The 24,080-nt window shown below is 45.4% G+C and overlaps 1 protein-coding gene across 1 annotated transcript; it reads left to right on the forward strand.

Moving 5' to 3' along the window:
• The first annotated feature begins 8,626 nt into the window (after positions 1 to 8,626).
• Positions 8,627 to 22,238, forward strand: LOC146335413 (arylacetamide deacetylase-like 3). The gene is made up of 4 exons (XM_084822272.1): positions 8,627 to 8,800; positions 13,185 to 13,401; positions 17,349 to 17,412; positions 21,458 to 22,238. Exons 1-4 carry the CDS (start codon positions 8,627 to 8,629, stop codon positions 22,236 to 22,238), a joined length of 1,236 nt encoding a protein of 411 aa, XP_084678398.1.
• The last annotated feature ends 1,842 nt before the right edge of the window (positions 22,239 to 24,080 follow it).

Here is a 24,080-nt window from a genome sequence, read left to right on the forward strand (position 1 = left end):
TAGGACTCCTGATTTTTATGCAGGGTCAGAACATTGAGTATAAGGGACATAATCTTATTGGATGAAAAATTGTGTGCATACACATTTCCCCTAATATATGCACTTTTGTATGCATTTTTTTTACTAGTATGCATTTTTCCAAGCAATTTCCCCCAATATAATACATTTTTGTACATTCTTTTCATGAATGTGCACATGTTTATATGTACACTGTCCTAAAATGTGATATTTGTATGCATTTCTTAAGCTACAAAGCTGAATCACAAAATTCAGAGTAGTGTCAATACCGATACTGCAGACTGAAGCTATGTGATTAGTAAAGGCCATCTAAAGTATTTGCTGGTGAGGCTTTTCCTGGTCTGAAGACAGGGTGAAGATGAAGTCATAAGCGACGATGGCTGCTGACACTAAAGAATGGTGACGAATATCTGGAGAAAATGTGCCCCACTTTTCCTAGAAGGAAGGGGATCAGAAAATAGATACCACCATCAAAGAAAGAAAGAAAGAAAGAAAGAAAGAAAGAAAGAAAAGGTTCAAAATGATCTGGATGGGTGGGAACACTGGGCCAAAATGAGCAAGATGAAATTCAGATTCTGCAGCAGATTGACTTTGCCCAACTCATGTGGATTCCGTGGGCACGTGGCCCATGTTTTTAGTTTGTTTGTTTTCCTTTCTGGAATGTTACGCAAATTTAGTCACAGAAAAATGCGTAAAATAAAAAGCACAGGCTGAAAATGTGCACTTCCCCCAAAGGCTAGAACATCAAAATGTGCATGGGTTTTCGGTTGTGTGTGGTTTTTTTGCACATTTTGGGTTTATTTTCACATTTCAGGGGTGTCATGTGCATTTTTTGCAAATGCGTATTTGTGGAAATACAAATTTGCGCAAATTGAGGAAATTGGAAAAATCTAATTCTGTCAATGAGGGGACAACAGAATGAAAGAGACATGCCTATCTGTGAAATGCAGACAGAATGGATTTTACAAAATGCATACATGTCCCCCCGTCTAGGGATGTACGAAAGTCACTTACCTTTTCGCGGTTTGTGTTCATGGTGGGGGGGAGGTGCTCTGTCCCTCCCCCCGGAATCCTCAATGGGGGGGAGGCAATCCGGTCCTCCCCCCCAGAATCCTCGATGGCCGTCTCTGCTCCGCGGCGGCTCCGCGGAGCAGCCGGCCAGGCCAGGGCTGTCCACAACCGGATTTCCAGCCGCGGACTGGTTGGTGCAGAAGCAAATGGCAGCCGCCGTAGTGGCCGCCATGTGTGTCCAGCCAGGGAGCTGCGATAGGCTACGTAAGTCTTTACGTAGCCTATCACGGCTGGATAAAAAAAAAAAACGGTGTACACAAATGGTGGCGGCCATGGCGGCCGCCATTTGCATTCCTTATTTTTCGCCGTTTTAGTCTATTTACTAAATATTTACGTAGACTATTATGACGAAAAAAAAGGGGAACGCAAATAGCGTAGTGGGCGCTATTTGCGTTCCTTTTTTATTCGCCATTTTAGCCTATGTAAAAATTTACATTTTTACATTTACATTTTAAATGTAAAAATTTACATAGGCTAAAACGGCAAATAAAAAAGGAACACAAATAGCGCCCACTACGCTATTTGCGTTCCCATTTTTTTTGCTGTAATAGTCTATGTAAATATTTACATAGACTAAAACGGTGAAAAATAAGGAATGCAAATGGTGGCCGCTGTAGCCGCCGCCATTTGCGTATGCTGTTTTGGGGTTTTTTTGGATTCGCTTGCCGTGATAGGCTACGTAAATACTTACGTAGCCTATCACAGCAAAGACCAGAATGCAAGTGGCAGCCGCAGCAGCCGGTCGAAAGACCAGCCCCTGCCTCCGCCGAAGCTGCCGCTGCAGCAGCCGCCATCTAAAACATCCGCCCCAGGTAAGTCTCGTCCCGTTGGGGATCCGCGGGGAGGTGGGGGGGGGTGGCAGGAAAAAGTCACACAGAGCCCTTTGGAAAGGCTTGCAGTCAGCAAACACCCACAATCCCATACATGTTGCCACCCTTTGGTGAGCCTCTTTCTAACTAAACCAGAACTGGGCAGCAAAGAGAGAAGGGGAAATGGCTGGCACTCTTGAAGGGTACTTATTTTCTAGACCCATTCCAGCCTGGGTTTTGATCTGGCTATGGGACTGAACTACCCATGGTGGCCCTGATAAATAATATTTATTGAGGGAAGGATAGGGGGAATGCAACCCTGTTGATTCTGTTCGACCTCTCATAGGCTTTTGATTTCATCAGTCATGGTCTCCTCCTGGATCAACTTCATGGGATGGGCATTGGAGGCACCATGTTACAGTGGTGCTGCTCCTACCTACAGGGCTGATTTCAGAGAGGAACATTGGGTGACTTTTCCTCTGCCCCTTGGCAATTGTGCTATGGGGTTCCACAGGGTACCATCTCGTTCTTATTGTTGTTGAACATCTATATGGAGCCGCTGGGAGTGGTAGTGATGTGCGGACTGTGTAAAACCCGCTCTGTTTGTGTTTCATGCATTGTCAGGCGCCTTTCATTCCGTCATTTGCCCACAGACGGATGCAAATATTTTTTTCGTCATGCAGAAAAATATGGAAATAGTTACTAAAAAAATATGTAGGTATTTACATAATTATTTCCATAATTGACCTTAAAGGTAAAGGTAAAGGTGTCCCCAACCAGTCGTGTCCGACCCTAGGGTGTGGTGCTCATCCCCGTTTCTAAGCCGAAGAGCCAGCGCTGTCCGAAGAAGTTTCCGTGGTCATGTGGCCGGCGTGACTGAACACCGAGGTGCACGGAGCGCTGCTACCTTTCCTGACGAGGCGGTACCTATTTATCTACTTGCAATTTCTTGCTTTCGAACTGCTAGGCTGGCAGAAGCTGGGACTGAAGACGGGAGCTCACTCCGTCACGCGGCACTCGGGTCTCGAACTGCTGACCTGCCGACCTTCCGGTCTGCAGTTTAGTGTCTTAACCACTAAGCCACCGGGCTTAGTACATAATATTTTGCGTACTGTCCCCCATTCCATTCAATGTTTCCTCAGCAGAATTGTACATATTTTTCTATGGATTTATATGCATAAATTTCGGGAAAGTAAAAAAATCATCCGAAAGTCCACGGACTCCTCATGGCCTGAGGGGGGCGCCCTGCAGTAGATTCTGCAGGTCGGATTCTTAGAAATCCAAGCTCATTTTAATCCATCTCAAATTTCTCCAGCATCCCTAAAAAAAAAGAAGAAAAGGTAAAGGTGTCCCCAACCAGTCGTGTCAGTATGCCAATGATACACAGCTCTATCTCCCTGAGACATCTCAATCGGGAGAGGCTGTGCAACTCCTGGATCAGCCCCTAGGCCCAGAAATGGGCTGGATCAAGGCGAATACACTAAAGCTGAATCTTGGCAAGAGGGAGGCCCTGTGGGTGAGTGGTTCCCTATTCCTGGAGAAAAATTGTTGTAGATGGGCTTGCACTCTTTCTGAAATATCAGTTCCCTAGTTTGGGGGTACTCCTAGATCCATCATTGCCCCTAGAGGACCAAATGTCTCGGAATGCCTTTTACCAGGTTTGTCTGGTTTGCCAGCTATGGCTTCTCCTGGGCAGGGATAGCTTGGCCATGGTGGTACAGGCACAAGTAAGGCTGGATTACTGCAATGTGCTCTGTGTGGGGCTGCCCTTAAGGCTGCTCTGGAAGGTGGCAGTACTGCGCAACGCAGCAGATCAGCTGTTGCTGGGAGCTGCCCCTTTCCAGCATGTAACTCCTTTGCTGAGTGACCGGAAAGCATTGCATTCTTATGAGCAAGGGAGAGCATAATCTTGCCACTTAGATGCCATACCTTGGGACAATTGAAGATGGGCTCAAATTGAAGGTAATGGATAATAATACACTGTGTCAGCAATACCTTTCCCAAGGAGTGTCTTTGATGAAGTGCCCAGCATGATCCGTACAGACAATTGCATCTATCCAGGAGGTACACCTCTCCATTCAATCTTGAACAGATTAACTCTTGCGACAGTCGGGATGCAGACAGGATGTGAAGATGGACAGCAGTTCATTCACACGTGATTGTTATTTCAATTAGAACTGTTTTAGCTGGAATGTTTGAGTTTGAACGAGCTTAGGCAGGTGGTGGAGAGGGAGCCCTCTCAAGTTTGCTGCCTTGCTTATGGAAGACACACAGACCCTGCCCCAAATGATGCTCCTCTTGGACCCACACTGTTATCTCTGCAGCACCAGGAAAAGAGATTTCTCCTTGCCCAGGCATTTACATTTCTATTATTGTGAATTTATTTTTCAAACCCTTTGACATGTTTATTGTATTCATTGTTTTTAACATGTTTTTAGTGTGTGTGAGTGTGTGTGTGTGTGTGTGCGTATTAGTGCTGTACCGAAAATTTCTCCCACACTTCTTTCAACCATTCTCATTGCATTTGATAGATGAGAAATGGCTTTCAGTGGGGAAGAAATTTCGGAGAAATTCTCAAGGGCTGGGGTTGGGTTTCGTGGGTTTGTCTTACTTAGGAGGAGTAAGCACAAGTGTCCTGTCTTTCATTGTATCATCATCTCTCTGCAGCCTGAAGCCTCCTCAGCTCCCCATACTTCACCTGAAGCCCAGTGGAAGACACCATGTTCCTCCCTTAAGGCTAAGGATGTTCCCTTAAGTTCCTCCCTTAAGGCTAAGGATGTACAAAAGTCACTTACCTTTTCACAGGTGTGATTCGCGGTGGGGGGAGAGGTGCTCTGTCCCTCCCCCCGGAGTTCTGGACGTGGCTGGGCTGCTGCGGATGCAAATGGCAGCTGCCATAGCGGCCGCCATTTGCGTCCTGCCAGGCTGCCGTGATAGGCTACGTAAGTATTTACGTAGCCTATCACGGTAAAGGCAGCCACGCAAATGGCGGCCACTATGCCATTTGCGTGGCTGCCTTTACCGTGATAGGCTACGTAAATACTTACGTAGCCTATCATGGAAAGAGCAGTGGCGCAAACAGTGTAGCAGCCGCCGTTTGCGTCCCTGCTCTTTGCCGTGATAGGCTATGTAAATACTTACGTAGCCTATCACGGCAGCCTGGCAGGACGCAAATGGCAGCCACTATGGCAGCCGCCATTTGCGTCCGCAGCAGCCCGGCCGAAAGACCAGCCACTGCCGCCGCCGCCCCAGGAAGTTTCGTTCCAGGGGGATTCCGTGGGGTGGCAGGGGGGTGGGAGGCCGTTCCGCCACGGGTTTCGGGGGGGCCGAATGCCAATGCATTTGGCCTCACTGAAATCCATGGCGGAATTCTCCACCATCCCTACTTAAGGCCTTTTCAGATCAGGAAGTGCAGGCAGCCTGGGAGGAACGCTCAAAACCCCACCAAAAGAAATTCAGCACACACTATAGACTGTCCTGAGAATGAGGCAGAAAAATGAAAGCCCCTTTCACAGGGGAAGAAAATGTTCAGGAACCTGGAGGACAGATTTTGGCAAAGCACTAACTCCACCTCGTCCCTGGAGCTGGACACCACACTGCCTGCCCCCCCACACCTGTATCACAGTGGATGAAAACTGGAGGCCAGCCTACCAAGACAGGTCATGCTGTTGCAGCATGAAAAACCCAAATACCCTTGCCAAAAAAGACATCAGCTGTGCTGCAAGCCCTTCCAATGGGGAGCCCTGCCTGGGAGAGACTGTGGAGAATTTCTCCTTTATCTGGAAAAATTCAGTGAAATTATCTTCCGCGTTTCTCTGCCCAGAAATAAGGTGGAGAATTTCAAGAGACCATCTGTGCACAGCTGAAAAAGATATAGATATAGATACAGATATATGCACATACACAGGATAGATGGAGAGAGAGAGAGAGAGAGAGAGAGAGAGAGAGAGAGAGAGAGAGGTCTATCTATCTATCCATCTATCTATCTATCATTTCAGATTGTCAATCACTTTGAGGGTATAAATGAAACCAAACAGCAGGGTCATTTACTAAATACTTAAAATAGATATATAAGAGATAATGATGGCTATACAATAGCAATGTGGATGAGGTTTGGACGAAGACCCAAGTAGAAGTGGGCTGCTTTGGTGTTATTTTGTTGGGTCCTGAGGTGAAACATGCTTCCCCCAGAAGCCCAGAACCAAAGCTGCCCAGAACAGAGCTTTGTCAGTGTCTCAAGTTCAGAGCTGTGCCAAGCCTTCTGTCTCCAGATTACATCTTTTGCTTTCATTTCTCTGAATGCTCCAGGAGGATGGAAGGAGTGCGGTTGAGGGACAGAGATTGAAGGAGTGTGGTTGAGTGACAGAGAGGGACAACTTCTAATCCCAGGGCACATTATACCAGGGGCTCCAATCACTGAGCTTTGGGGGAGGTCCCAACTTTGCCCTATCCTCTTGAACTGAACCACCTGCTTAGGATACATAAACAGAGGGATTTCAGGGGCTAAACTAATGAATAAATAAATAATATTGCATTATTTATTATGAATAAATAAATAAATAAATAATATTGCATTATAATTAATCCATGCTGGTGTAATGCAAAAGGTACTGAATGAAACCAGCATTTTCATGCAGGTTTGTTTTTGTTTTAAATCTACAGATGAATGCAGGAATGTGGTGAAATGGATTTCGGGGGTGGGTGGGGGACTGATGTGAAGTGGCATGGAGTAGAAATATCCTAAATTATCCATATTAAGAATTCTCATTGTTCCATCAGTACTTGTATTTCCAAGCTGTATGCAAAACTTTTACTTCATTGGTGCCTTTCCATCTCCTCCTCTACGTTTCTGATGCTTGCCGATTAAACATCACAGAGATGCAAACTTGTTTTGATTCTCATAAGATATACCAGAGAACTTTGCTCTGCTCAGACTTGGAAACAGGTTTCAAGGGCTCCTGTAGAGCTTCCCTCAAGAAACCCCTTTATGCTTCTTTACGGTGGGTTTAAATTAGGGGTGTGTGTGACAGGATTGTATGTCCAATTATATCCAGGGGTCAACCAATGTTGGCTTTCCTTGATAGTCAGCCAAAATTTGTTCTCACCATGACCTCACCATATCCCCCTTTCTACTGAGAGAAGGAATAGGGTCTTCTGACATTATGCTGAGTTCCAGCAGAAATGTGGGGGTGAACAGATGCCCTCCTTCATAACTGAGGAGAAAAAGGGGAGCTGCTGTGCTAAGCCTCAGATGTCCAGAAAGTAGCAAGTACTCCCTCCTTTCACCAGGGGGAAATATGTCCTTGCCAGTGGCAAGCTGGCAAAGGCAAATTCATTCCTGGATCCTGGGTTATTTCAAGACTCTCACAAGATGTTCCAGTAAATTCCACTGGGTTCAGGCTCAGAAACCTGAGCATAATAGGAGCATAACTTCCTGCCAAAGCAAAGATGGGGCAGAAATATGTAGTGGGGGGGGGGATTCAATCCTCTTAGTACAAAGGACGACTCTGGGGGAGTTAGTTTTGTCTCTCCCTCCAGTCTGAGTATTTCCCAGGGAAGCTCCTCTTAGAAATCTCTAGTCAAGACTTTTTAAGTGACAGTTTTGAAGAGGTTGTCCTGGGGAAACTGGAGGATCATTTGTCTCTGTTCTGCACAAGAAGGAAATGGATATGAATTGCTCATCATCTGACTGGGTGGTCTGTTTGGTACCAAAAAGAAAACGTACACATTTGGCTAAACAAAAAGTGCTGGGAGATGGGTCTACACAATTTTACATTTAGTGCATTTCTACACAACTCTTTTATTGTACACTCCTGAAGTTTGCAGGTCCTTTATATGATGTCATCAACTTTCAGGGCACTTCCCATGCTTTCTGACCTTTATCCCACTTTTTAAAAGACAGAGGATAACCCGATAAGGATCATTAATGGGATACATCTGTCGTGTGAAATTGCACAGTTCCGCTATAACCATAGCATCATCTAGATGCTGTAAAATAAAACATATAGAACTTGCCAAGAAATGAATTCCCAGATTCAAAGCATGTTTCTGCCTGTGTAAAGGATCTGATCTTAATTCCACAAAGAATTCAGAAGCAAAAGCCCGGGTAGGGATTTTAGCCATGTATGATGAACCCTTAACTTTCAATAAACCTAAACACACTCCCTAGTGAAGAAACTCCATTGAACACACTGTGACATATGTGTTAGAATATACAGCAGATCGTACTTCACAAGAAAGGAACACAAACTAGAATTGTCCTTCCTGATTTATGTGATGTTAATTTACGGAAATTCCTTAGTGAAACAGGAAGAGATACATGGGCATGCATGTGCACCAGTGTGTTATTAAAGTTAACAAGGCCTGTTAATGACATGCCAGTTGCTAGTTGCTTCCTGTGTTTTACAATCTAGGCCATCATATAATCTAGTGACAATGCAGGATCATATGACATAAAGCATTCAGCCTTTATAGGGTGCAAGGTAAAATTCCCTGATCATTTTGTCTTGTGTTTCTTAACAGCTATCTTTAATATATATATATATATATATATATATATATATCCATCCATCCATTTGTGGGCAGTATGACAGTATGGGAACAGTGTGCCTCTGCTCTTTAGCCTCCTACAGGAAGAATCAGGCAGAGTCTCGAGAGGAGGAACGCACATTCCACTAGGAACATTGAGGGAAATCCATCTGTATTGCTGTTGTGGTTCTGCCCTAGGAATGGTGCTCTCTTGTAAGCTCATAGTATCCACTCTCATTACAGCTTTCATATTCCCAGCCGTGTTTCTGGTGTCTGCTGTCATCCAGTATGCCATAACCGTGCTACCTCCTGGAACTGAGCAGTGGTTTAAGGTCCGCATCTATCAAACTGGAACAATCTCGACACTCCTTTGGGTAAGTTTTCATGATCTTTACAGCTCAGAAGCCCATTGTGGAAATTTTAGATACCAAGGTCAACCTTGGTAGGCCTACCAATGGCTGTTTGGGCTCCATGGAACCTCCAAGATCAGGGGTATTGTACCCTGATTTCCAGTTAATGGGATGCAAAAGAAGTGGAAATCCATCACCTTTATGCCTCATTGGTGAGCTTCTTAGATTATGGAGCACCTCTCCCACTAGGAACCTCCCCTTACACTGTGATCAACATCTGAGGCCCTCCTCTGGGAAACTTGTTCTAAGGAGCATTGTAGGATAGTAACAAAAGAGAGGGCCTTCTCAGTGGTGACCCCACCAATTGTGGAATGCTCTCCCCTGTGAGGTCTGCCTGGCACCAACATTGTCACCGTTTTGGTGCCAGGTTAAGATTTCCTTCTCCTCCCACGCATTTGATGGAATATGATTGGGCTTTTTAATGTCAGCTTTTTTATCATGTCCAGATAGGTCCATTATTAATTGTTTTTAACTGGATAAAGTGTGTTGTAAAAAAAGTTACCTTTTCTATCATGTCCTGGCAGTATCATTGCTCATAATTCTTAACTAGATGAAACTGTGCTGTAAAAAAAAAAATCATGTTAAAGGTTTTAGATGATGTTTTATGTCATGTTATGAATTGCTCCATGATGTTTTGTCATGTTATGAATTGCTGGGCAAGACCTCTGGCTCTTGCCCAGCATAGAAATGTAATGAACTAACTACTGAGGGACTATTGTGAATGTTGGAAGCAGGGTGCTGAACTAGTCTGATCTAGAAGGAGCATTATTTGGTTCTTAGAAAGGGTTAGATAGATCCACACGCTGCTATTTTCCCTGAAAATAAAACCTCTATGTTCAGAGGTAGTTCACCTCTGAATCGGAATTGCAGGGACACAGAGAACTGGGCAGAACTATCATCTCCAAAGCCTGTTCATGAGCTTCCCGAAGGCATTTGGCTACACAATGTGTGAAAGAGGAGATTGGGCTGGATGGGCTTTTGGTCTGATGCACCAGGGCTCTTCCTTTGCTCACTTGTGCTCATGCATGTACATCAGAAAGCAGGAATGGCGTGTGATCCGATCTTCCTAACCAGACATGGGGGAACAATCAGAGGACAAGGATATGGCCTTCATGCCCTTGTTGTGGACTTCCCAGATAGGGGAGAAATTTGTTCAGTTCGCATTTAATGAAAAATTTACCCGACGTTGAACTTCTGAACAAAAACTCAGCTATCCTTCACTTCTCTGAATTTTACACTGGAGTTCTCCAATAAAAAAAAAAAGTATGTAAAAAATCTATATATTGGCAGAAATAACATTAAAATGCATTGATTTAGGAAATTGCTTACAAATATGTGTATATTAAGAAGCAGTGCTTACAGAAATGCATATCTTTGGAGGGATGTGCATAAAAACACTAATTTTCATGCAAACCTTGCTTGCTCAAAAAAACTCAGTGTTTTGGATGAACCAAACTTAGGACTGGAGGAATTCTGATCATTTGAGACAAACCGAATGTAAGATCAGGAAAATGAAAAAGTGAGAGCATCCAAAATGTACAGACTCACCCATTCCTAATCCCAGAGTCATGTGGTTGGCCACTGTGGCCCAATTCAACAAGAATTTTCCTTATGATCTGACAGGAAGAAAGAAAGAAAGAAAGAAAGAAAGAAAGAAAGAAAGAAAGACCAAGAATATTTCAGTAATGAATTTGGTTATTATTTGAAAGGCTAAAATTTAGCTAAATTACTATAACATATCTAAAGTATGGTAAAAAGAGAAAAAGGACAGAGAAGGAATTTTAAAAAATTGCCTAGGACTAGGGATGGCGGAGAATTTCTCCACGAATCTTCGGGAGGCCGAGTGCTGACGCATTCGGCCCCCCGAAATTGGTGGGGAAATTCTCCGCCGGCCCCCCGCCCCCCCCAGGATGGGACTTACCTTCGGCGAATGTCCTTCTTGGCGGCGGGTCCTGGCGACCTTTCGGCGGCGTTTCAGCGGGGGCGGGGGCGGCGGCCGGTCTCCCAACCGGCTGCTACCGCCGCCATTGCAAAAAAAAAAGTAAAGTAAAAAAACACACACACACCCGTGATAGGCTACGTAACGATTTACGTAGCCTATCATGGCTAGATTTCCAAAGTCAGCCGTGATAGGCTACATAAATCGTCACGTAGCCTATCACGGTGTGACTTTGAAAGAAAAAAAAAGCGCGTACGCAGATGCGTTCCTTATTTTGGCACGTCTAGTCTACATAAAGATTTACGTAGACTACAGTGAAAATAAGGGAACGCTATTTGCATTGCCCTTATTTTCGCCGTAGTCTATGTAGGGATGGCAGAGAATTTCTCCCCGAAACTTCGGGGGGCCGAGCGCCAACGTGTTCGGCCCCCTGAACAAGTTTCGGGGAGAAATCCTCCGCACCCCCCCACACCCCGCACCCCCCCCCGGGACAGGACTTACCTTCGCCGAATGTCCCTCCCGGCGGCGGGTCCGGCCGGCGGTTTGGCGGGTGTTCGTGCGGGGCAGGAGCGGCAGCCGGTCTTTCGACCGGCTGCCGCCGCCGCCATTCCAATAAAAGAAAAAAAAATGCCCCCTGATAGGCTACGTGACGATTAACGTAGCCTATCACGGCTAGATTTGCAAAGTCAGCCGTGATAGGCTACGTGACGATTGACATAGCCTATCATGGCTGATTTTGCAGATCTAGCCATGATAGGCTACGTTAATCGTCACGTAGCCTATCAGGGGGCATTGTTTTTTTTTTTTAAACTTCCGAGTTCGCGGCCGGGCGAGGCGGGAAGCCTCCCCCCCGGCCTGAATTTCGGCCAGGGCGAGGCAGGAAGCCTCCCCCCCCGACCTGAACTTTGCGGGGGGAGCAGCGAAGCGCCTCCCCCCCACTGCTAACATCCTTCGAGGACAGGTAAGGGACTTTCGTCCACCCCTAAGTCTATGTAAATCTTTACATAGACTAGACGTGCCAAAATAAGGAACGCAAATGGCGGCGCCCCATGGGCGCCACCATTTGTGTACGCGCTTTTTTTTTTTTTTCAAAGTCACCCGTGATAGGCTACGTGACGATTAACGTAGCCTATCACGGCTGACTTTGGAAATCTAGCCGTGATAGGCTACGTAAATCGTTACGTAGCCTATCACGGGTGTATGTGTGTTGTTGTTTTTTTACTTTTGGGGGGGGCCGGGTAGATGGGGTGCTCCTACCCGGCCTGAATTTCGGCCGGGCGAGGCAAGGCGCCTCCCCCCCCTCGCCTGAACTTTGGGGGGGAGAAGCGAAGCGCCTCCCCCCCACTACGAAGCAAGCTGCGGGATGAGGTAAGTCCCTTTCGTCCATCCCTACCTAGGACTCTATGAACAGTTCATCAAAAGATCACAGTGATGGGAGAGTGTGAGAGAGTGGTGAAACTGAATATGAATGATATGAATGTTTCTTTCAGTTTAGAGAGTGGTTGTTTATGTACCTATTTTCAGTTATTATAAAATCAAGAGTTTTTATCGAATTTATCTGAAACTTGATGCTGGGGTGGGATGGTCAAACTCTGGACCCCTATGCCTGTATTTTTTGTTGCACATTTTCCAAATGTGTGCACATTGTGAAATGCTTTTTTGGGCTGATGGAACACATTGCAGGCTCAGAGAGGAATGCATTTTTATTTTTTTTTTACTGCAAATTGTGTCTGTGTCTGTGTTCGGGTCCAGGAGTGAGAACTGGGTAAATCAGGTGGGTTTTGTTTAGTTTCTTTTTCTTTTTTTAATTGACGGAGTGAATATCTCACACAACCTAAGCTGTGTCCCCTGTTTATGCAAGTTAAGGCCGTACATAACCAAATATTGAACCCAAAGGATGGGACAGCAGAGAATAGGCAAGTATCCTCCATTGTCAGCAGGATTAGTGGTGAGCCATGATGCTGCTGCAGACAGGAACTGATGCTGCAGGGAACATGTTCACCTTAAACAGACCCAGCTATATCTTCCTTGGATTGGCTGGGCTGCAAAAAAAAACAGTGCAGCTCAAGACAAAATCCCTTTGCCTCCTCCCCTCTGACACAAAATGTGATAGTATAGGGAGCCCTATTTGTGTTACTGGACCTGCTCTAATGTTGCAACATGTATTACCAAGTCACCTGGAACCATTGACCCATAGGTTCTGATTTTACATTTGCTTGAGGAGTCCCCTGTTTTTGTCATTTCAGCTGGGCTGCAAAACTAGCAGCGTTACTGAGTCATTGGTAGATCACCATATAGATATCTATTGCCCGGCCTTTCATGTTTGATGACATCCTCAAATGAACTTCTCATACTTCTCCTTCTCCATTCCTGCCCCTCCCCCTGTTTTTTCTCTCTCTCGGCAAACAGGGAGTTATTTTAGAGAAACTGGGACTCTACAATCGCATACATTTTTTACGATTTGCAGCAAAAGGATTACCAGTGCCCAGGGATTCCTCACTTCTCATTCATGACCAGAAATTTGACAAGGTACCAGTGAGGGTTTATCAGCCTAAGAAAATGACCACCACAAAAATGAAAGCTGTCATTTACTGCCATGGAGGGGCTGCTATTCTGGGATCCATTGGTAAGAAGAAACCCCATGCTTCAGTGATGATTGACCAAACAATTAGGAAGAGTTGTTTTAATTTAATTCCTGTGAAGATAATTGTTTCATAGAAAAAAGTGGGATATCAAGGGGATTGGAAAACCTCTACCCACCTTCCAGGTTCACAGGCTTTTGTCTTCATTCACAACCTGAATATCTAGCTTTGTTTTATTTGTTAGGGCTTCTGTATTCTTCTTCACTGCATGGTACCAACCAATCAGGGATCATAGTGTTTGGCTTCATCACTGTGGTCAAACAAAGTCATTATTTCACCCTCACTCTGAGTGGGAGGGAAGAAGGAATGTGTCCACATTGCTCAGGGAATTGGGCAAGTATCCCTTGTTTTGTTTTGTTTTGTTTTGCTACACTTTGCTGGTGGTTTCTTGACTTACGAGAGATATTGCCCTAATAGGAGAACCTTATTCTTGTCCCCTTGAAGAAGGTTGTCACCAAGTAAACTGTTTTGGGCATTTTGTTCTTGCACGGGAGTAAGTCTAGATTCATTGTCAACTAATATTTTAAAGCATTGCCTCTCTCTCTCTCTCTCTGTCTCTCTCTCTCTCTGCTTCATTTTGTGATGTTGCCACCAGCATGGCATGGCAAGACTTTTGTCCTGGTCGAACTCTTATTCCACATAGTTACACATGACTAGTTTCAGCAAAATGTGGGTGGAAATGTGAATTTGGGTATCCATGCGATTGAAATATAATAGCCCAAAGAAGGTTGACATCTGCATTTCAGTGTGCATTCCAGATGCAAATGTTATCCATCCCATCCCATTCTAGTGTTATTTATATGGGATGCCTATACATATACATTGAAATCCATATCCCCATCCCATATGACTCCAATGAGGCCACAATGCACAATGAGAGCAGGGGAGGAGGTATATTCTCACCAGGACCCATCATAGTGCAAACACTTGTTCATTGATTTTCAGCAGGGTGCAAAAGAAGTTCGGAATGGGGGAGGGCATTCACGTTTCATGAAAATGTATTCAAAATGCATGTCTTCCCATATTTGCTCAACCCTAGCATATTCAAGAAATGCAACTGACCATGTTCATTATCACTTTTGTCTCAAATTAGAAGATTTACCACTTGCATATAAGTAACTGTAAGTTGTGGTCTTTCCCTGCTATGAATTAAAGCTGAAAAGAACTCCCATCTCCCCACTGTGTGTCTTTGAAGGGGCCACCAAACATGCCTCTGATGATGCAATAGTGAGACAACTTTGTCCATGCTGAAGACTGTGCAGACACAGGTCCTATTTTTTTTTTTAATTGTATGTATAAAATTCAAGTTTGGATCATGATGGAGTCATTTTTAGAGGAGACCCACTGATTTAATCAATGGATGACGAAGTATGGATCAAACCTACTGTAAGCAAGCTTTCTAACTTTATATCCACTCAAAACCTTGTGATTCAGTATCCGGGCAGAGCTAATAGTACTTTTTTGCATTCGGGTAATATTTTCAACAGTGTCTAGAAGTGTGTGGATGTGGAGGCGGGGGTGTCTTCCTTTAAAGGAAAAAAATGCTTTTTGGTCCATGGCCAACCCTTAATTCCAATGAAAGGGGAAACAGCCATGCTGGTCCAAGTGTTGAGGGAATGTTTCCCTCTTATTGTTGCATTTTGGAGGACAGAAGGACTTTGGATCCCACATATCCAAGACCTCCTGTTATCCAAGCTCTTATGCCATGAAATGTCACCTCGCAACCCCAAATGCCATTCGAGGGACAGTAAGTGACAGCAGCAGGGCTTTCTGCAGCCCAGATGAGGTTCTGATGGCCTCCACCACCAGCTGTGGTTCTCTCTCTCCATCCACAAGGATACGAAACAAGAACAGCAAGAACAACATCCTCAACAATGGAAGCAACGAAGGACATGCTAAATCCGCTCCCCAGCAATTCACATGTGTTAGGAAATGTTCTGAAAAGTTAGCTATTTAGGTTTCCAGGGGGGAAAAAAAACACTTCACTGGGGACTAGGAGTGTCCATAACGGGGAAATCCTGCCCGTTGTGGGCCTGACTGAACCACATGAGGGACTTGGCTTGGCCTACATCCTGTAACTTGGCATCTTTACCAAGTGTTGTTGTTGCACAAAATGGTGGCGGGTGGCAGCAGCAGTAGCCCCATGACTACCATTTTGTGCAAAGCAGTCTGCTGCTGTGTACAGCTGGCTTCTTCTCCCCCTCCCAGGTCCCAGGAGAGGGAGAAGGAGCCGGTTGCACACAGAGCCCCCACTGCTCTGTGCAATGTCTTTCATTCTTCCTCCCGACCCTGGGAGGGAGCACAACAGACTTGCTCACCGAGGCCCTGCTGTGTGCAAAATGGAATAGAGGGGTTAAGCTCTCCCTCTCTTCCTCCTCTGGTAATGCCACCACCACGATGCTCCCATCTCCTCCACCCGCCCCTGATACTGTAGCAGCAGCAGTGGCAGTGCAGCAACGAGGGCAGGAGGATTCTTCACCACAGAGTGGTGCTCCCTTCTCGTCGTCCTCCTGTCCTGCCACAGTAGTGGGGATCAGGGGAGGGGGTGGCCCTAGGCTCTGAACTCATAATTTAGAGGTGCCAAGATAGTGATAAATCAGATCCATAGGTTTATTTACAAGGAGTACTTTATTGGGTAACTTACAGCACACAGGCGTACCCAATGGTTGGATCAGACAGCTTCTCTGAACCCAGAGCCACGGGGTACAATGGGTCTTATACCATATATGTTAGCAATGAGGCAGCATAACAGCAGCAAGCGCCCCCTAGTGTTCATTCCCAGTATAGACTAACAGCACTTTGTTCTCAGCACTGCCACCCGCAGCTTTAAGGCAAACAACCTTCGCTTCCCGGGCACACTCATTAGTATGGAATGTGCTAGGCTGCGCTATTGGCCCTTTGACTCATCTTCACATGCTCAGAGGCTTACTAGCAAGGGAATTGCACTAATAATGAACTTAAGCAAGGCATTATGGATCTCTGGGCCCCTCTAACACTACAAATGACTTGGCTATGCTCCTGGGGCCAATACGGGGGGGGGAGTTGGGGGAGGGGTCAAGCCAGCTTTCATGCTGCCACTGCTGTTGCCAGAGTACACTGGATAAGAGAAGGCGAGGGGAGTGGCATTCCCCTCTCTTCCTCCTCCCTTCTACCATGGCAGCAGCAGTAAGGGCTGAGTCGGGCCACCTGGTGGGTGTTGGACTGGAGTCCAGGGGGGTTGGGTCGACCCAGCAAATCTCACTGAGCTCCACCCATGAAGCAGATTCCTCCAACATCCCTACTGGGGACATTTTAAAAAAGTTTATGTGAAACAGGAAATGACCTATTCTGACAATGGCAAAGTTGTCTCTAGGCTTCATATCTCTCTGTGCATTTTCTTCCATCCTTCTTTTTCTAGCTGCTCCATCCAATTCTGCCTCCCACCTGGTTTTAATCATCCCTCAACTGTCAGCCAGCATTCCATGGACATTAGCTTCCTTCAGCTGTTTTGGGGTCTCTCCTACACTTGTCGGGGGGTACTTCTGAACACCAAAGGGCTCCCTTGAATCAACGGATGTACCTCCCTTGGGCATAGCTGTTGTTTTATTTCCCTACATGAGGGGCAGCACTCAAATAATCCAGCTTGAATTGGAATGTAGGATGATTTGCTGGAGCCTGAAACAATTCCATTTACTCTGATAGTTACAGGAGGAGAAATGTGGTGGGACCTTGACAAAGTAATAGCAGATGTTCTTGGAATGGGAGAAAAGCTGGAGACAGCACAGCCATGGGTGTGAGGCTAGCCAGACTAGAGCAGTATCTGCAGCGCCATGTCAGTTCTGCTCCACCACTTCCTATGGGCTGTAAACTGACTGACCCCCCAGAACCAGAATATGGTTTCTTGGCGTGTTTAACTTTCATGCATCCTAACTTGAAAAATGCTCACTTTCAGATGACTTTGAGAGATCTCTGCGGTATATTGCCAAAGAAGGCAATGCAGTGGTTATAGCTGTTGGGTAAGTGACATCTCCACAATGCCATTGCCCGTGACAGGGCTGGGCAGAAATCTCTCCACCTCTTTCCTGAAAGTGCTCCCCTGTGAAAAATGCTTCTGCATTTCTGCTTCTTTCTCAGGGCTCTTTAGAATTTCTTTTGAACTTCTTCTGGTGGCATTTTTGAGCTTTTCTTATCATTTCGGGGTAGCTGTGGGTGCTGGACTTTTTTGGGGGGGGTCTTCTCTCCTCCATCAATTCTTTTGAAAAGAAAAATGTCAATGTCCCCAATATTTGTTGGGAGACAAATTCTGCAAAACATGGCCCCTCCAGGAAATTCCTGACTTGTGTGGCGGACAACTTCCTCCTACAGAAAGTAGAGGAAGGAACTAGAGGATCGGCTATCCTTGACTTGATCCTAACCAACAGAGATGACTTAGTGGATAAAGTAGCAGTTACAGGAACTCTGGGGGAAAGCAACCATGTTGTAGTTGAGTTCTTGGTTCTAAGGGAAGCAAAAGCTGAGTGTAGTCAAATGCGTACCCTGCATTTTAGGAAAGCTGATTTCATAAACTCAGAACAATGATCAGTAAGGTCCCATGGCAAGCGACGCTAACGAGAAAAGGAGTCCAAGATGGGTGGGAGCTTTTAAAAAAGGAAATTCTCAAGGCACAATCACAAACAATTCCAACAAGAAGAAAAGGTGGAAGACAACAGAAGAAGCCAATGTGGCTTCACAAAAAGCTTAGGGATGACCTGAAAACAAAAAAGGACACATATAGGAAGTGGAAAGAAGGCCAAGTAACAAAGGAAGAGTACAGGCAGATAGCACAGAATTGCAGGGATGGCGTCAGGAAGGCTAAATCTGAGAATGAGCTGAGGTTAGCAAGGGATGCTAAAAACAACAAAAAGGCTTTCTTCAGCTACGGGCATAGTAAAAGGCAGAGGAAAGAAATGGTGGTTCAGCTATTAAATAAGGATGGCAAAACGATAACAGATGACAAAGAAAAGGCAGAGGTGCTCAATTCCTACTTTGGCTCAGTCTTCTCCCAAAAGAGGGTCTATGACCCCCCTGACAAAGGCGAAGTACAGGCTGAAGGGGCAGGATTGCAGCTTGAGATCGACAGGCATATGGTCAAGGAACACCTAATTACTTTGAATGAGTTCAAATCTCCAGGGCCAGATGAACTGCATCCCAGAGTAATAAAGGAACTGGCAGAAGAACTCTCAGAACCGCTGTCTATTCTCTTTGAGAAATCATGGAGGACGGGCGAAGTGCCAGATGACTGGAGGAGGGCTAATGTTGTCCCTATCTTCAAAAAGGGTAAAAAGGAGGAACCTGGGAACTACAGACCAAACAGTCTGACATCACTCCCTGGGAAAATTCTGGAGCAGATGATAAAGGAATCCATCTGGAAGCACCTTGACAACAATGCCGTGATTACTCGAAGCCCACATGGATTTGTCAAAAACAAGTCCTGCCAGATCTAATTTTTTGATCAAGTAACCTCCCTTGTAGACCGTGGGAATGCTGTAGACATCATATACCTCGACTTCAGCAAAGCTTTCGACAAAGTGCCCCATGATCTCCTGATGAGCAAACTAGCTCAAAGTGGGCTAGATGAAACAATGATCCGGTGGATCCACAGTTGGCTACAGAATCGGACTCAAAGAGTGCTGATCAATGGGACCTTCTCAAACTGGGGAGAGGTAATGAGTGGGGTACCGCAGGGCTCAGTCCTGGGCCCAGTGCTCTTCAACATTTTTATGAATGACTTGGAGGAGGAGGTGCAGGGAATGCTGATCACATTTGCAGATGACACAAAATTGGGCGGGATAGCTAATACTTTGGAAGACAGAAACCAAATTCAAAGTGATCTGGATAGACTGGAGCGCTGGGCAGAAAACAACAGAATGACATTTAATAGGGATAAATGCCAAGTTCTGCACCTAGGAAAAAGAAACCAAATGCACAACTACAAGATGGGGGATACGTGGCTCAACCACACTACAAGCGACAAGGATCTTGGAATTGTTGTCGATCACAAGCTGAATATGAGCCAACAATGTGATGTGGCTGCAAAAAAGGCAAATGCTCTTTTGGGCTGCATTAATAGAAGCATAGCTTCCAAATCCCGGGAAGTCCTAGTTCCCCTCTACTCAGTGCTGGTTAGGCCTCATCTGGAGTACTGTGTCCAGTTCTGGGCACCACACTTTAAGAAGGAAGCAGACAAACTGGAGAGGGTTCAGAGGAGGGCAACAAAGATGATTAGGGGACTGGAAACAAAGCCCTATGAAGAGAGATTGAAAGAACTGGGCATGTTTAGCCTTGAGAAGAGAAGACTGAGGGGAAATATGATAGCGCTTTTCAAGTACGTAAAAGGCTGTCACAGAGAAGAAGGCCGGGATCTCTTCTTGATCATCCCAGAGTGCAGGACACGGAATCATGGGCTCAAGTTACAGGAAGCCAGATTCCGGCTGAACATCAGGAAAAACTTCCTGACTGTAAGAGCAATATGACAATGAAACCAATTACCTGGGGAGGTGTTGGGCTCTCCCACACTGGAGGCCTTCAAGACGAGGCTGGACAGCCATTTGTCAGGGATGCTCTGACTTGGATTCCTGCATTGAGCAGGGGGTTGGACTTGATGGCCTTGTAGACCCCTTCCAACCCTACTATTCTCTGATTCTATGATTCTATGATTCTATGAAAAGATTGAATGAGAATGGGAAAAGAGATGCAGATGGGCAGGGGAACCCAGAACTATGAATAATACCCTACATGTCAGCCAAAATGGAATTTTACAAAGTGTTGATTGTGGGATTTTGAAATGGTTAGATTTTGCTTTAATTTTGGCAGAATCCAACTGGAAAGAAAGGGACTAGGGGCTACCAATAAGGGGCTAGTCACCTAGTTCTCTCCTCCATTACAGAGTTGTTGTTGTTGTTCAGTCGTTAAGTCGTGTCTGACTCTTCGTGACCCCATGGACCATAGCATGCCAGGCCTTCCTGTCCTCCGCTCTCTCCCGGAGTGTGCTCAAGTTCATATTCATTGCATCATATTCATTGCAACTGCCCAGAGAGTTTCGGCTATTGGGCGGTATAGAAATGAAATGAATAAATAAATAAAATAAATAAATATCTAGCCATGTCATCCTCTGCTGTCCCCTTTCCTTTTGCCTTCAATCTTTCCCAGCATCAGGGTCTTTTCCAGGGAGTTTTCTCTTTGCATTAGGTGGCCAAAATATTTGAGCTTCAGCTTCAGTATCTGTCCTTCCAGTGAGCAGTCAGGGTTTATTTCCTTTAGGATTGACTGATTTGACTTCCTTGCAGTCTAGGGGACTCGTAAGAGTCTTCTCCAGCACCACAGTTCGAAAGCATCAATTCTTCACCGCTCAGCCTTCCTTATAGTCCAGCTCTCACAGCCATACGTTGCTACTGGGAAAACCATAGCTTTGATTAGACGGACCTTTGGCGGCAAGGTGATGTCTCTGCTTCTTACGCTGTCTAGGTGTGCCATAGCTTTCGTCCCAAGAGCAAGCGTCTTTTAATTTCATGGCTACAGTCACCGTCTGCGGTGATCTTGGAGCCCAAGAAAATAAAACCTGTCACTGCTTCCATTTCTTCCCCTTCTATATGCCAGGAAGTGATGGGGCCAGATGCCATGATCTTAGTTTTTTTAATGTTGAGTTTCAAACCATTATAGAGTACTTTTATACATATGTCCAAAGCAGCAAATCTTTGTAAGCCCTTTTGCTCTTTTCTTGATGATTCTTCATTAATTCATATACTCTGCATTGGAACCAGACTTTGCCCAACTTAAATTAAAGCCATTGAAATCAATGAGATGTAACTTAGTCATGTAAGTTAGTTAGATCCAAGTTAGTCTGGATCAAAATCTCCTGTTATGGTGAATTGTGCCCCACATAAGAGGGACTCTATTGTTTATTTAAAAGAGTGATGAAAAATGTCTAAGATAAAGAGTATTCTTAAAAAGAAAACAGGAAATAAAAACTTCAGCACCTTACATCTGATCAAGAGCTATAGTAACACTCTCTCTTCTCTTTAGATATGGCCTTGGACCAGAAAATCCTTATCCAAACCAGTATGCTGAATGTCTAAAGGCCACAGTCCACTTTCTGAAGCACGCGGAAGATTATCATGTGGATGCTTCCCGTATTATCCTTTGTGGGGACAGCTGTGGAGCAAACTTTGCAACACGGGTTTGCCAGTTGCTGGTGGACAGAAAAGATCTCCCCAAAATTCAAGCTCAGGTTTTGATCTATCCAGGACTGCAGGGAATGGACTTTGATTTGCCTTCGTATCAACAGAATGCCAGAACGCCACTCTTGTGGAGGGAATTGGTTGCCTATTTCTGCTGCCTTTTCCTCAACAAGAAGACCTCCATTGGAAAAGACATCTTGGAGGGTTGCCACGTTCCTGAGGATGTGAGGCTGAAGTACCAGAAGTGGGTGAACGCAGACCTCATTCCTGAGGAATTCAAAGTCAGAGGCTACAAACCGCGAGAGCCGGGCTCATACAAATTCAAACCGAAGGTGTACGAAGAGATGAAGCACATGTTGGACGTAACATTTTCACCACTTTTCGCTGAAGATGCCATCATCAGCAAGCTCCCACAGACGTGCATTTTGACCTGCGAGTTCGACGTGCTCAGAGATGATGGGCTGCTATATAAGAAACGACTGGAGGACAATGGTGTTCCAGTAAAGTGGATCCACAACGAGAAAGGCTTTCATGGAGAAACCTTGAATTTTGGCTATGGTATGCTGTCACTTCCATCAGCAGAACGGATTGTACATGACATTGCAATGGTTGTCAAAAGCTTGTGAGGCAAAAACAAACGTTGCTGAACTTCCTCCAGATATTCTGCACTGCATTTATTTGTTTGGGTGGTGGATGCCATCTCTCTCTCTCTCTCCCTCTCTCTCTCTCTCTCTCCCTCCCTCTCTCTCTCTCTCTCTCTCATGCACACACACATACACACAGACACACACACACACACTGCTAAGTCCAGGGTGTTGCAGAGCATGGTGGAAATGCTATCAACACAGCTGCTATTGCTGGCAATTGCAGCAGCAGAACTAAAAGGAACAATAAAACTTAGGCAAAAAGATGCCCACCTTTGCTCTAGGGGAACATAGAGAGAGATCAATCAACCCCTTAATGACAAGACCCTACCAGTAGCTTGTGACTGCACTTGCATAAATGAATCCAGGGTTGCTTGGAATGGGAAACTAGGAGCTCTATGGAGTTTGGACTAGGGATACCGGAGAAATTAGAGCCGGACTAAAGTGAGCTCAGATTTCTAAGAATTCGACCTGCTGAATCCGCTGTGGAGAGACCCCCTCAGGCCACACAGAGTCCATGGACATCTGCATGATTTCTTTACTTTCCCAGAATTTATGCATATAAATTCATAGGAAAATACGTATGTTTCTGCTGAGGAAATATTGAATGGAATGGGGGACAATATGCTATATATTATGTACTAAGGTAAATTATGTAAATTCTTAAGTAACTTTTTGCATATTTTTCCGCACAACGGAAAATAATAATATTCGTATCTGTCTATGGGTGGACAATGGAACAAAAGGCACCTGACAATCCACGAAACACAGACGGAGCGGATTTTACACAGTCCGTGCATCCCTAGTGTGTACTAGGAGGTTGTACATGAGCCAGTAGAAAGAAAAGAAGAGCAAAAACCACCACATCCCTCTCATAGTGATCTCAGAATCTGAGTGCCAACAAGTCAGGGACCGAAATGAAAAAAGAGGGAGGGAGGCGTCAGCCTTGGGAACCCCAAGATTTGCGTAAACACGAAGAAACTTAAAAGGAGGCCTGGAAAACTATGGCCCAATGAGGAATGGAGAAATTTCCCTGTTCAAGAGACCATACTAGCTTATAGGACGTATCCAAGAGGGGGGATCAGGATTTGGGGATGTGTGATGTGCAGTTAAAAATATTCCTTGCACTTCTCTGTAAAGGGACATTTTAGGAGAGGAATTGGGAAATGGCACCTTTTCCTGTTCACAGTCTTGAGAATTCTTTGGTTCATTATTATTGATTTGTATTGATTACATTCCAGGTGCTCTCCTTCCTGCCTTAAGAATGGCCCAGCCCAAAGGCTTTCACTTCATGCCATGGTGAGCATTCCGAAGCATTTTTCATTCTTAGGAAGAAAAGAAGGGGAGCCCCTTGGACACACTGTGAGGTTGAGTGAAGTAAGCATAGCTGCACACACCTAAAAAATTGGGGGGGGGATTTCTCCCCTCCCTCAATTTCAAGAGCTTCTTCATTCCAACCCCAACTGCTCATGAGTGTCAGAAAACAGCTAAACCAAAAATTGCAGCCCAGTATTATCATCCAGCCCTCAGCTCAGAGCCTGCTCCTTGAGTGAACAAATTGTCTCTGGCCTGAGAATGCTGCCAACTCACCTGTTCCAACTTCCTGGTCATTGACTTGGATCTTCAGCCTTGCCTGTCTTTCCATATGCTTCAGCCTTGGCCCACTCTGTTGATCCTTGCTTGCTGCTCTGGAACTTTCCCCCTGCCTTCTCTGGCCCATGCAGCTCCTTCTAGCTCGCTGGGATTGACAAGGGGCTCCCCCAGGTCATGAAACTCAATAGTCTGGAGCCTGGCTCTTGGATCCCAAAGATCTCAGGGTGGCAT

The sequence above is a fragment of the Heloderma suspectum genome, chromosome 15 (genome assembly GCF_057233095.1).
Source record: "Heloderma suspectum isolate Gila_16-S chromosome 15, 16-S_ref, whole genome shotgun sequence".
NCBI lineage: Eukaryota > Metazoa > Chordata > Lepidosauria > Squamata > Helodermatidae > Heloderma > Heloderma suspectum.